Genomic DNA, 14453 nt, shown 5'->3' on the forward strand with positions numbered 1-14453 from the left:
AAGGTCCTTCCCATCACCTTATAACGGCTCAGCACGGCTACCAGCGCCATGAATGTGAGATTTTAACAGTGCTGCCGGGGAAGTGCATCAATGACAGTTCCTGACAACGAGGTCTGGGCCCGGACAGCCATAGCAACCATTCAGCCGCCCGCCACCTCCCACAGGGCTATCTCTGATTGGCTGATCTAAAGGACTGATGTAATCATCACGCAATGTCTGCGCGCGCGCACTTAATGAATTCTGATTGGGCGACGCAGTTACATTGTGCGCACGTGCGGGATACCCGCTCTCGATTGGTCGCCATCTGGTCATCTTCTCTGTGATTGGTCGACGCGAAAACTCGTTCCGCTCTGTTTAAAGATGGCGCTGAACTCGACCAACCCGTCCCAGCTGCTACCGCTCGGTAAGAACTGGAGAGCGAGAGGCTGCAGCGCCGGCCCGCGGCCCGAATCAAGGCAATCTCGGCACTGCTGCATCGTTTGCTGGTTACAGGGAGGAAAGAGGGATGGATGGAAGGGAGGGTGAGGCACCGCGGAGGATGAGGGAAGGAGGAGGAGGACATTAGCGGGTGAGGAGGATGCGGGGGACTGAGCAGCAGCAGCAGGAGGAGATGGGTGGTTGAGGGAGCAGGGGAAAGTGAAGGGGGTGTGAGATGAGGTGACGGGACGAGCGGTGAGGTGGGAGGGTGACTTGTGGGAAGGGACTCCTTGGTGCCATAAATTGAATAGAAATGTGATGCGACTCATGAGCGAGCAGAGAGTATGCGCTCTGTGGTTTACATGCAGCAATTTAAATGTTATACTTTCATTCCCTTCTGTTTGAACTTTTGCAGACAATGTTTTTCTTCTATTCCAGAGCTGGTGGACAAATGCATTGGCTCACGCATTCATATTGTCATGAAAAATGACAAAGAGATTGTAGGAACATTGCTAGGTTTTGATGATTTCGTCAGTATCCTTTTACATCAAAATGTTCTGATTGGGGGGAGATATTTGGGATTTGCAAATGTATTCACACTCGGTCCTTCAGCTGACTAGTTCCACCCAGCTGTTTGCTCTTAGAATAATACTGAGAGTTTTGTTGCCTTTATGAATTATCAGTGTTAATCATGCATACCAATTGTATTGATTTCAGTTCACCTTTTTTTTTACAACTATGAAATTGTTTAAACTAAGGTGGCAATGCCGGCAAAACTACAAGTCAATGCTATCTGAAATGCAGGTTGTTCAAATCTAAATATTAGTCAGCACAGAATGAGAACCAGTCTGTTATGGACTCAACCCAGCCTCTGCCTATTTCTTTAGAATCTGCAGAGATTCTCCCTGCCCTCTTCCAAAATAAATGAAAACTCTCAGGTGCCTATCTAAAATTTCATATTTTAAGCCACAAGAACATCCGAACATAAGAAATAGGAGCAGGAGTAGGCCATTTGGCCCCTCGAGCTTGCTCTGCCATTGAATAAGATCATGGCTGATCTGATCATGGACTCAGCTCCACTTCCCTGCCTGCTCCCCATAACCCTTCACTCTCTTATTGCTCAAAAAATCTTCTATCTCCACCTTAAATATATTCAATGACTCAGCCTCCATAGCTCTCTGATGCAGAGAATTCCATAGATTTACAACAATGAGAAAAAACGTTTCTCCATCTCAGTTTTAAATGGGCGGCCCCTTATTCTAAGACTATGTCCCCTAGTTTTAGTTTTCCCGATGAATGGAAATATCTTCTCTGCATCCATCTTATTGAGCCCTTTCATTATCCTATAAGTTTCAATAAGTATTGGCCCAACCTACTCAACCTATCCTCAAGTCAACCCCCTCATCTCTGGAATCAATCTAGTGAATCTTCTCTGAACAGCCTCAAATGCAGAGACCAAAACTGTACGCAGGCCTCGCCAATACCCTGTACAGTTGTAGCAGGACTTCTCTGCTTTTATACTTTCTCCCCCTTGCAATAAAGGCCAACACTCCATTTGCCTTCCTGATTACTTGCTGAACCTGCATAATAACCTTTTGTGTTTCACGCACTAGGACTCCCAGGTCTCTCTCCACTGCAGCACTTTGCAATTTTTCTCCATTTAAATTATAATTTGCTTTTCTATTATTTCTGCCAAAGTGGATAATCTCTCATTTTCCCACATTATACTCCATCTGCTAAATTTTTGCCCATTCACTTAGTCTGTCCCTCTGCAGATTTTTTGTGTCCTCCTCATAATTTGCTTTCCCACCTATCAGCAAACCTGGCTACATTACACTTAATCCCTTAATCCAAGTCATTAATATAGATTGTGAATAGTTGAGGACCCAGGACCGATCCTTGCGGCACGCTACCAGTCACTGTTTGCCAACCGGAAAATGACCCATTTATCCCAACTCTCTGTTTTGTTAGTTAACCAATCCTCTATCCATGCTAATATATTACCCCCAACCAGTTGTTTGTCTTGATGCAACATTTACTGTCTTAGCTCAAGTACATTTGATTCTCTGTACATTTTAAAACTTTCAACCAGGCATTTGACTTATTCTTTTTAAAAGGTACAGTATCATTATTCAATGTAAAATTAATTTTTATCTGGATGTTAAGAGTAGGAGAGATAAACTGAGAAATTATAAGTTGGGTAATCTAACATCAGTTTTGTAACATCGGTTACTAAACTCTGTTATTCGGGACAGTGATTTTAGCATTTGGAAAAGATAGTGATCAGAGAGCCAGCAGGGATTTGTAAAGGGTAAATCATGTTTAATGAAGCTAGTTGAATATTTTGAAGAAGTAACAAACATGGTAGATATGGGAGTGTCTGGATATTATTTATATGGACTTCCAGAAAGCATTTGACAAGGTTCCACAAAAGACACTATATTAATAAAAATGCGAGCATGTGAAATTGGAGGCAACCTATTGACTTGGATAGGGAATTGGTTAGGATGATGTAGGGATATTGGGTATCTACTCAAATTAGCAGGATGTGACTAGTGGAGTTCCCCATCCAGCTAAATAGACTTTTTTTTTACAAGAAAATCAGAGTCAAAAAAACAGAAGTGAACATAAGAAAACACATGTAGCAGAGACTCAAAACTTCAGTTAGTTGTGTTGGGTGCACCCATCCAGATGAATAATAAGCATTCCATGAGTTCAGCTTTTCGTATGTTGAGGCTTTGAGGGATCAGGACAGGAGATTGCCACTCATTGCAGAGTACCCATCCTTTGCTCTTTTGGGGCTCAATTTTCCCCAAACCCATTTTCTGGCGTATTGCCAGTTATGCCTGTTTTTCTAGGTCAAAAATGCGGCAGAAATATTTTGCCAAAGTTTCCCTGATGTATAATTCGAATTTGGCGCCGCATAGCGTGTCCAGTCGTCTCGGGGGGGGGGTGGAACTTGCTGTCTGCGCCAAAATACAAAGCCGTACCTTCTGTGTAAGTGCAGGGGGAAAACAGTTACGTTTTTGACGTCGTCCCAATGAATGCGCATGCTCACTACAGCTCGGAATTGGCAATCGGCCATTTTTAAAGAGCCAGTTGTGTGTGTGAGGAGGAGTGCTGTGAGAGCATTGGAAAAATCGCAGCTGGAGCAATACAAGATGCAACGTGGTGCAAGGACCAAGAATTTCTTACAGGAAGAAGTGGAGGTACTAGTTACGATGATTGAGAACAGCTGGCAGGAACTGGACACCAGCAGAGGTCACACAAAAATTCCATCCAAAGAAATGAAGAAACGCTGGAACCAAGTTGCAGAAGATTGCTGTGCAATGGTGACCACCACGAGCTCTGGAGGCCAGGGTAAAAATAAGTGGCAGGACTTTGGTCAAGTAGTTAGTGTAAGTAATATATTCATTTATTTAATGGTATTGTAAATGTGACCAACTGTATATGTCCCACCCAGCAGGAAAAACACCCTCTCTACAAAGTTGCATTTTCATCTTTGCAGAAGAAGATGGCACATAATAAAAGCGAGGCACACCCAGGGCCCCACCTTCCGAGGTTGCGGGTCCCAGTGGTGTGGTGCAGCAAGGCACACCCAGGGCCCACCTTCCGAGGTTGCGGGTCCCAGTGGTGTGGTGCAGCAAGGCACACCCAGGGCCCCACCTTCCGAGGTTGTGGGTCCCAGTGGTGTGATGCAGCAAGGCACACCCAGGGCCCCACCGTCCCAGGCTGCGGGTCCCAGTGTTGGGGTGCGAGCCACACCCAGGGGGAGGAGGGGAAGGAGAACTCGACCGCGCTCTCCTGAGGTGCAGGATCTAACGGATGTGGTTCAGATAATGTCATTGAATGCGGAGAGCATTGACCTTGCCCGATCACCCCTGGACGCCATCAGTGGGGTGGGTGATGAGCTAGCGGGACTGTCGGGAGAAGTAACAGCAATGACACGAGAAATGGGAACGATATCCGGGACCATGAGGGAGGGAATGTCAGGGGTAATGCAAACCACGTCACTGACCATGAGGTATATCAGACAGTTTTGCTCAACGTGAGGGAGGCAATGCTGCAGGTCGTTTAAACACTGTCAGGGCACATGAGGGACGGCATGTTGGAGTTAGCTGCTGCAATAAGAGAACACGCCCATTGACAGAATCAACTGTCACTCCCACACCAGCTTCTGAAGAGCCTGAAGACTCGGCCTCCAACTTGCCGCCTGATGCCGATGCCCCCCTCCCTCGAGGTGCACAGTACCCAGATATTAGAAAGAATAAGCTTGGTACCAAGCCCAGAAACACTGCGCCACCACCTGTGGGCAGGGGTGATGGAGTATCCAAGACCAAGCGCAGTGGGCAGTCTAAGAATAAGGGGGAATTGTTTAAGGGAGGTTGTGCTCCGGCCTCAGGCACTTGCATGGCTTCCTCCTCATCGTCGTCCTCCTACTAGTCACCTGCATCTTCCACATCATTATCAGCCACTTTCACCGCAGGTGGGTCTTCCACTACCAGGTGCTGCTGCCTCATGATGGCTAAGGCATGCAGCACACAACAGTAAATTGACCGACAATCTCGGGGGAGTTCAGCAAGCAACCTCCGGAATGGTCCAGGCATCGGAAACACTGTTTCAATATGCCAATGGTCCTCAATGGTCTCAGTGATGCTGCACGTCACAATGTGCGATATGTTGTATTGAAGATCAGCTTCCGTCTGGGTTACGCTTAGGGGCATCATGAGCCAGGTGGCGAGGCTGTACCCTTTGTCTCCCTGTAGCCAGCTCTGCCCTTCTGGTTGTTGCTGCTGAAACATGGCAGATATAACGCTATTGCGTAGAATGAACACATCATGGGTGCTCTCAGGGTATCTCTCATCGACTGACACGACGCGATGCATGTCGTCACATACGAGCTGCACATTAATGGAGTGGAAGCTTTTTCTGTTCCTGTACAACTTGGAATCCTTCAAAGGTGCTCGCAAGGTGATGTGGGTACAATCAATGCAGCCTTGTACCTTTTGGGAAGCCAACAATCCTGGAGAAGCCCGTAGCCCTGTCATGGATTGCTGGGGCGGTCATGGGGAACTTTATGAAATCAATCCTATGCGCATACAGTGCAACTGTGACCTGGCGTATGGAGACATATGTTGCATGTTGAGAGATGGCGCGCACATCCCCCAATTGTAGCTTGAAACGATCCGGAGGTATAAAATGAAAGTGCAGCTGTAACCTTCACTTCAACTGACCAAGCAATCCTCCTGATGCTTCTCGGTTGCAGGTCTGCTTTGACCAACTCACAGATCTCACTTGCAACTTATTTGCAGAAATGCGGCCTTCTGACATAGTCTGCATTACTCAGGTGGTGGTACGAATGCCTGTCTCGATATAACTGAGGTGGGTAAGGCCTCCTGCCCAGCACCCTAAGGGCTCTGATGTTGCTGATGTGATGAAGTCGAATCAATTGTCTCCTACGTAGCAAAATGATGCAGAAGGCTCGCACAAGGTATAGCATACTTCAATATAACCTTTGAAAGAAGCTCAAAATGGCAAGCAGGCAGCACAGGTTCGCAGTTGTGTATCTCGAGGTCTGTATGGATGGACCACACTCAAAGGTCTTGTGACTTCTCACTCCTCTTCCCCCCCACCCCTTACTAATTGGAGTCTTGTGACTTCTCTTTCTCCCTCTCCCTCCCCGGGCTCCAAGCCTTCTGATCGGCGTCTGTCTAACTACGAACAATTGAAAAAGCAGGTGCAGATATTACGTTTAAAAAAAAAAAAAAAAAAACTGGCCTAGAAAAATTGTAACTGTCAGTTACGCCAGCGCAGATCGCAGGGGAAAACTTTGGAAAAAAAAATACGCCAAAAAAAAGGCGCGCACCAAAAAAACGGCTCAAATGAACGGGGAAAATTGAGCCCATAGTCTTGGTCTTAAACCATTCTTAACATTTCAGTAGCTTTCTGGAAAGGATGTGTTTGTTTCATCATCACAGAATATGATCTGAAAACTATTGGTACCCTGAATTCCCAGGATCTGCTGGTAATCTAAGGGTTAATAAACTGATTTCTATAAACTGCAGAATGTGCATTTCTTAACTCTAATCCTTGGACATGGTGCTTGAAGATGTCACAGAATTGTAAGTATTTTTTCAATACCCTCTTGTGTTGGGATTTTAGTAGCTGATCTGTAAGGCTCACTCACAGTTTTTGGGCTGGATTTTCGGGTGTTTTGCGACCCAGTTTTCGCCGCGTTTTGACCCTTTGTGGTGAAAACTGGGGTTCTCAGCTGTTTTTCGCTCGGTTGCAATCCTTGGTTGGGTTTTTGCAACGGCGCTTGGAAGCACCACCGAGGAGAGCTGTGCCAGACGTGTAACGGCTCACATTGCGACACCGTCTGAGTTTCGAGACTCACTTAACCTGTATACCACACCCCGATGGTCGCCAGGGAAAACACAGCAGTCCAGCCCTGCCGGTAGCGGTAAATTGAATAAACTGAAAAAAATTTAAGTTAAAAGTTTTTATTTTTGCAACGCGGTAAGGGTGTTAATGTTTTTTGAATTTTTTTCCCCCTCCCAAGGCCCCTCTGAGCACTCCCGACCCCGCACTAAAGTGGCGAGGATCCCTTTTTTGGGAGGGAGGGAGGTCAGGTCGGGTGGGGAGCGCGGGTCGGGTCCAGTCCGGGGGGTCGGGTCCGGGGGTGGGGGAAGCGGGAGTCGGGTCGGGTCCCTCCGGGGGAGTCGAATCGGGTCAGGAGGAAGCAGGAGGTGGGCGTGGGCGGCAGCCTTGTGGACGCAGCCCCAGTGAGGCCATTTGACCAGGGCTAGGGGCTGCGTGCTTCGGGCCTCTCCCACACAGTTTTGGGCGCCTGGAGCTACTGCACATGTGCGCCCACTCTAGCGCGCATGTGCAGAGGTCCTGGCACTGTTTTCAGCGCAGGGACCTAGCTCCGCCCCCTACAGCTCGTGCTGCGCCGCGCCGAGCTGCAAACGACCTGCAGGGAGCCGGAGAATCTTAAGTTGTTTTTTTTTTAGGTGCACTTTTTGACGCGAAAAACGGGCGTCCAGGTCGGGGCTGCGCCGTTCTAGGCGCGGCCCGAAACTTGGGCCCTAAAAGAGGCTGATATCCTTACAATCCAAGGTTTGTGCTTTATTTACAGTACTATATTCAGGGTCACGGAGTGAATTCTAGCGAGGATGGTACTTTATTTATAGTACTATAGTCAGGGTGGTTTGGGGTGAATTCTGACTGGGTTTCTGCATTAGTACAGTACCATATTCTTATTCCAGTGTAAAGTATTCTGGGTCGTAGCTGTTAACTTTGGTTACAGTGCTTCTCACTCTTGCTCCTCTAGTGAGATCACACCAGAAGGCAGAAGAATCACAAAACTGGACCAAATCTTACTGAATGGAAACAACATAACAATGGTAAGTAGTGGAATCCTGATTAAATGGCAGTAATACAGTAGCAGTGCAAGATACTTGGTGGTCTGGATATTCCAAGCTCTTTCCATTGATTTTTGGGCAGAAGCTCGCAGAAAGAGCTGTTCTTCCAACTCCTTAGCTTACGCTGCCATTTCTGGGATTAAGTTTCTGCTGTTTAATATATAAAATGAGGAGCAGTCAGATTGAAGATACAATTTGACAAGTTTTTAGGGACCATTTTACTTGGGATGTACAGAACAGAAACCGGCCATTCGGCACAGCCAGTGCATGCTGGCATTTATGCGCCACTCGAGCCTCCTCCCGTCTTTCCTCATCTAATTTTGCTTTTGGTTGAGTATATATTACATTAGTAAATTAAAACCACTAGTAGATATTCATCGGAATAAATTTGCTATGTTTAGATCACTCGTATTATCTAAAGACATAGAATATACAGCACAGAAACATGCCATTCGGCCCAACCAGTCCATGTTCTACTCGAGCCTCCTCCCGTCCTTCCTCATCCAACTATCAGCATAACCCTTGCTTCCTTTCTCTCTCATGCTTATTTAGCATCCCCTTAAATGCATCTATACTGTTTGCCTGAACTGCTCCCTGTGATAGCAAGATTTACATTTTCACCACTCTCTGGGTAAAGAAGTTTCTTCTGAATTTCCTATTTGACTTCTTGGTGACTATCTTATATTGTGATAGCCTCCAGTTTTGCTATTCCCACACTGTTTATCTATCAAAACCTTCTATTAAGACCTCCGAATAGGTCACCACTCAGCTTTTCAAGAGAAACTTAAACCCAACCTGTTAATCCATTCCTGATGGGTATAATCTCACATTTCTGGTATCGTCCTTGTAAATCAATCTTGGATTCTCTGCAGTGCTTCTATATCCTTTTTATAATATGGTGACCAGCAATGTACGCAGTACTCAAGTATGGTCTATCCAAGGTTTGAAACAAGTTTAGCATAACCTCTCTACTTTTCAATTCTATCCCTCTAGAAATAAACCCTAGTGCTTGTTTTTTTTTAATGGCCTTAGTAGCCTGCATTGCTGCTTTTAGTGATTTGTGTATTTGTGCTCCCAGATGCCTTTGCTTCTCTACCACATTTAAATTCAAGTAATATGAGACCTCTATTTTTGTGTTGAAATTAATTTGCCAATTATATGTCCATTTGGCAAATTTATTAAAATGTGTTTTGTAATTTGTTGAAGTCCTCCTCAGTATTGACTATCCCTCCCAATTTGGTGTCATCTGCAAATTTAGAAATAGTTTTTGGTTCCAAATTCTAAATTGTTAATATAAATTATGAACAACAGTGGTCCCAGCACTGATCCTTGTGGAACCCCAGTTCCTACCTTCTACCACTCTGAATAGCTACCCTTTACTCCTACTCTCTGCTTTCTGTCTTACAGCCAGCCAGCTCTCTATTCTGCCACTTGTCCCCTGACTCCGCATTCTCAGACCTTTTACATTAGTCTGTTATATGGTACCTTATCGAAGGCCTTTTGGAAATCTAGATATATTGCATTTACTGCATTACCTTTGTCTGCATTCTCTCTTACCCCTTCAAAGAATTCAATGAGGTTGGTCAAGCAAAACTTTCCCTTTTGAAATCCATGCTGACTATTCATTATTATATTTTTGGTTCTAGATGTTTTTCTATTTTCTCCCTTAGGGATTCCATTATTTTTCCTACCACTGAACTTAAGCTAACTAGTCTATAGTTCTCTGGACATGTTCTATCTCCCTTCTTAAATATAGGTATGATGTTAGCTATCTGCCAGTCCTCTGGCAATACACCTTTTTCTAACAAATTATTAAATGTGTGATAGTGCCTCTATCTCTCCCTAGATTCTTTTAAAATGCATGGTGTAATCTGTCCAGACCAGGGGTTTTATCCTGAGTTTGATTTTTTTTTTAAATTTTGAATGTGGTTAGATCAATTCTAATCTCCACTTCCGATGTTATGTCCACCTGATCCATCTCCCTGGTAAATACTGAAGCAAAATAATTGTTTAATATTTCTGCCATTTCGCTATCACTGGCTGTGATTTTTATCCTGTCTGTCCCTTAGTAGCCCTATTCCCATCTTGACTTTCCTTTTCTCTTGTACTTCTAAAATATCTTACTATTTTGTTTCATATTCCTTTAATTTAATTTCATAGTTCCTCTATCATTCTAATTGTTTTTGATTTTTCTCCTAATCTTTGTATTCTCCCTTGTCATGCTGTGTCCTGCTGTCCATGTACTTGGTCTAAGCCTCTTTCCTTAACCTCAGTTGATTGCTTTGTGTCTTTCTCCATCCATGGTGTCTCATTAGTGTTTGATTTGTGCTTGTTTTTTAGACATACAAATATTACTGCTCTTGCGATCAAAACCTTTTTGCTGGTTAAAAGGCGAATTTCAGTAGAAAATGTGTGGAGTTACTTGTACAAAATACAAGCTTGTTGGTCACTCGAGTGTATAAAAAGCATTTTCTGTAAAATAGACCTGAAACCTAATGATGTAGGATAGTATCCTTATTGGTTCTACTTTGTACCCTAAGCTTGTGGGTTAATGCATATTCTGACAATTTATCACTTGTAATAATAATGGATGTGATTACAGATGGTAATTTAAGTTACTTATATGACTGTTCTTTAAACTTCCCAGCTTATTCCTGGTGGTGAAGGCCCTGAAGTATGAATGGATCCCACTGACTTTCAACTGTGAAGTTTTGAGTCTCTGCTGCTTTTTTCTTATGTTCACTTCTGTTTTTTGACACCTTTTTTTTAAAGTTTATTTTTATGAGAACAGAATTTCCAGGAAGTGTGCATTTATTTTATATGTTGAACGAAGAGTGTATTGTCTCAGAAGTGAGGTGAATCATGGCTGAGTGTATGCAAAACTTGATTTGTTTTTAAAGAGAGAAAATAAAGTGTTTTCTTTTTCATTAATGTTCTGGTTTCAGTTTTACATTGTTTGCAACCTGTATTTTAATGTTTTTTATATTTGGAATGGATTTTGTGAATCTAGTGGTTACTGTAACCTTTCATTTTAATGTCACATCTTCTTGAAAAGAGTTAATTTTGGGAATGTCATGATTGTTACTTGGGATTGTTTTGATAAGCTGAATTAAGATTTCAATGTCCAAGGGAATCTCCCAGTGGTTCAGTAACTAAATAGCTTAGTGCTGACATATATACAAGTCAGGAAAGTCCCAAGTTCATTCTTGGTCTTGATGATCTTGGTCAGAATTGTTAGGTTGTAACAATTCGTTTGTGTCCCTGGGCTTGGGAGAGGAAACTATCAGCAATGATTTTTGCTCCTGATCGTTGAATCCTCCTGGAAATTTGTATGTGTGGATGGATGTTGGATGAGAATAGGATGATGCTTGACTGCAATGCTCGTGTGATCGAATAAACTGCCACCACTCACTGCATAGACTTGTACATGAAGACTTGCCCCTTTAGTGAAGTAATAGAGGGCTATGGAACCATACCCCAGTACAAGTCATAATAAACCAGAACTTTGGCAAAATAATGGTGAGTTAAAGATGCACAGCATTATTAGCATGCTTTTTTCTTAAATAAAATACAGCATTTGTAGTGAGGAAGCGATACGGTGTGAGTTGCAGATCACCACACATTTATGGATGATTTGTGCCACTCCACGATCTCCCCTTGAGTTTTAAGAAATAGCTGGATTTGTGTCATAAATACAAATTAAACTCAGTGCAGAAAGTTAGGAATGGTATTTCACAACTCAAGGACCCTTTAAATGATGAGATTTATGTTCCTGCAATGCCTCTCTACTTCAGAGGCTCAGAAAAGGAACAGTTGAAACTATGGAGCCTCATTCTGCAGGTAGTAAATTGTTCCTAGAGGTTTTTTTTAAAAAATTATCTATTTATTTTTCTTTGTCTCTTTTAATCCGATCCTTCTCTTTATTTCTCTGTGTATCTAATTTGACTCACTCACCTATTTCCTTCTCTGTTGTTCACTGCTTCTTTCTCGAAAATTAAATTGGTTAAGTAGAACTATTTGTTCCATTGTTCACCAAAGTGCCAGATGCCCCGTTGACCTTGCTGTAACTTATGATGCAAAATTAATTGGAGCTAAGGGTAACGGGGAAAAAAAACTCGCGATGCTCATTGCGCCATGAGCTGCTCCAGCAAATTCTGGGGTTTGGGAAAGATGGGGAATTTTAGAGTTCAGGAAAGTTTACAGAAGAGGAAGATTGATGCAATGGGTTACTACACACGGTTTACCTCTCCAAGACTATTGGAATGATGCTTTTGTCTCAAGCTATATGGCCTCTAATGGAAATGTGTATCCAATAGATAGTAGAATGATGCCATAGCTCAAAACCCTTGCGTAACTGCCAGTTGTTGCTAAATTAGCAATCTGAGGCCCTAGGGATGACTGAAATGGGAGATGTCACTGATGCAGTGTGGAGTTCAAACATATTACAAAAGGAGCATAATGTTATGACTGTGTTCTAAATGGATATATTTAATTTCTCAATGACTTTCTTCTGCTTGATAGCAAAAAAGTTTCTAGAAGAGTAGAAAGTCTATCGACAGTATCAGTATCTTCTATAATGGACGCAATTCTGTTTTGTATCTGTTAAATAAAGATTTTTATTTGCAGGCCCCCCCCCCCCCCCCCCCCCATCAAGTTCAAGGACCCAGGTCTGTCCTATTGGGCTTTGCAGTTACAGTTCTACCACAGTCAATATGAAACTACCTCCTTCTGGTCTTGCACTTGACACCAAGCATAGATTCAGGTGCAGTCATACTGATTCTTGCATTGCTCAAAATATGTTGCATAGCTGTTCCATTTGAAATGGAACTATAGAAGTGAAGTTTACAGCCCAGAAAAAGGCAATTGAGCATCATGTCTAAAATTAATCCCCCTGCTGTCCTGTCTTCCCATAGCCCTTGTATCTTTCTCTTTCGCCGCAGCCTGATTCAAATATTTTTCCCTTGAGAGATCATTTGACTCAATCACTCCCTGTGACAATGATTGTTATAGCTGTATAGATTAAAAGGTTTTTTTCCATAGAAAGTTTGCAAAGAAAAAAATTTGCATTAATATTGAGTGGCTTAGGACTGGCAAAAGCACTTCATGGAATTAATTACGTTGTTGCTGTGTGGATATGATGGCTCTCATTTTAAGAGCTTGGATGGTTTCCTGAATACTAAGCTCATCAGAACCTGAATACAGTGGCTCCTTCAGCAGCAATAGCAGTTTTCTCTTTTTACTATAATGCTTAGCAAACTGCATGGTTATATAAGAACATAAGAATTAGGAGCAGGGATGGCCCCTCTAGCCTGCTCGGCCATTCAAAAAGATCATAGCTGATCTTCGACCTCTACTCCACTTTCCCGCTCGATCATCATATCCCTTGATTTTCCTAGAATCCAAAAATCTTTCTCTCAGCCTTGAATATATTCAACGACTCTGCATCCACAGCCCTTTGGGTAGAGAATTCCAAAGAATCACACCCCTTTGAGTGAAGAAATTGCTCTTCATCTTGGTCTTAAATAGCCAATCTCTTATCCTGAGACTATGCCCCCTCGTTCTAGATACTCCAACCAGGGGAAACAATCTCTTGGCATCTACCCTCAGAATCTTATGTTTCAATGAGATCACCTCATTCTTCTAAACTCCAAAGAGTATAGGTCCAATTTACTCAATCTCTCCTCATAGGACAACGCTCTCATCCCAGGGCTCAATCTAGTAAACCTTCATAGCACCGCCTCTAATGCACATATGTCCTTCCTCAGATAAGGAGTCCAAAATTCTGCACAGTACTCCAAGTGTGGTCTCACCAAAGCCCTGTACAATTGTTGGAAGACCTCCTTACACTTGTACTCCAACCCCCTTGCAATAAAGGCCATCATGCTATTTGCCTTCCTAATTACTTGCTGTTACATGCATGTTACTGGACAGAACATAGCGAAATAATACAATCTAAAGCAAAAAGTATGGGGGCAAAATTGCCCCCTTTTATAGCCTCGTTATCGCCTCCCTGCAATTAGCGCCCAGACTGGGGTGCAATGGTGGTTTCACCTGGTGGAGGGAGGGCGCTACGGCCTCCCGGGAATTTTCCCCAGAGATTTTGGAGGGCCCTGTCTTGGCCGCGCCCCACGATTAGCGGCCTGGTCCGCCATGCACGGCAATCACTCCTCACCGACTCGTTACCACCCCACAGGGAAAATTACCCCATAGGCCATTAGGCTTGCGCAGACGGATGTCAACTCTAACTTCGCAAGTCGCGAAGCTGGCAGACGCCCAGCGCCAGGGCGTCCCTTCAAGGGAGGCCTTTAGCGTGCCCCGGCTGCCATCTTTATTTGTCGGCTGATTCTAGGGTTGGCTCGACAATGGCGGCCTTCGTGTCAACTGACACTCCGCTTTGGGTCTGGGCTGTTGGCCCGATCAATTGCATCCCTGGTGGCCCAGTTAGAGCCACCAAAAGGGCCTGCAGAGTGTGCAGCGGTCCTCCCTTTTAATGGATGGGGAGGGACGCTACGAGGAGCATCTGTGCTAGCCCGAGAGCGCCCCTCAAAGCCCTGGCGACGGCGCTCCGCTTCCTTTTGCGAGGTGAACAGCCCAATTCCGTGTCGGGGA

At 44.0% G+C, this 14453-nt stretch overlaps 1 protein-coding gene across 1 annotated transcript; it reads left to right on the forward strand.

Moving 5' to 3' along the window:
• Nucleotides 1-345: 345 nt before the first annotated feature.
• Nucleotides 346-10775, forward strand: lsm5 (LSM5 homolog, U6 small nuclear RNA and mRNA degradation associated). The gene is made up of 5 exons (XM_070889404.1): nucleotides 346-403; nucleotides 856-951; nucleotides 6512-6539; nucleotides 7754-7826; nucleotides 10492-10775. Exons 1-5 carry the CDS (start codon nucleotides 361-363, stop codon nucleotides 10522-10524), a joined length of 273 nt encoding a protein of 90 aa, XP_070745505.1. The 5' UTR covers nucleotides 346-360; the 3' UTR covers nucleotides 10525-10775.
• The last annotated feature ends 3678 nt before the right edge of the window (nucleotides 10776-14453 follow it).

Source organism: Pristiophorus japonicus, chromosome 1 (genome assembly GCF_044704955.1).
Source record: "Pristiophorus japonicus isolate sPriJap1 chromosome 1, sPriJap1.hap1, whole genome shotgun sequence".
NCBI classification, from domain to species: domain Eukaryota; kingdom Metazoa; phylum Chordata; class Chondrichthyes; family Pristiophoridae; genus Pristiophorus; species Pristiophorus japonicus.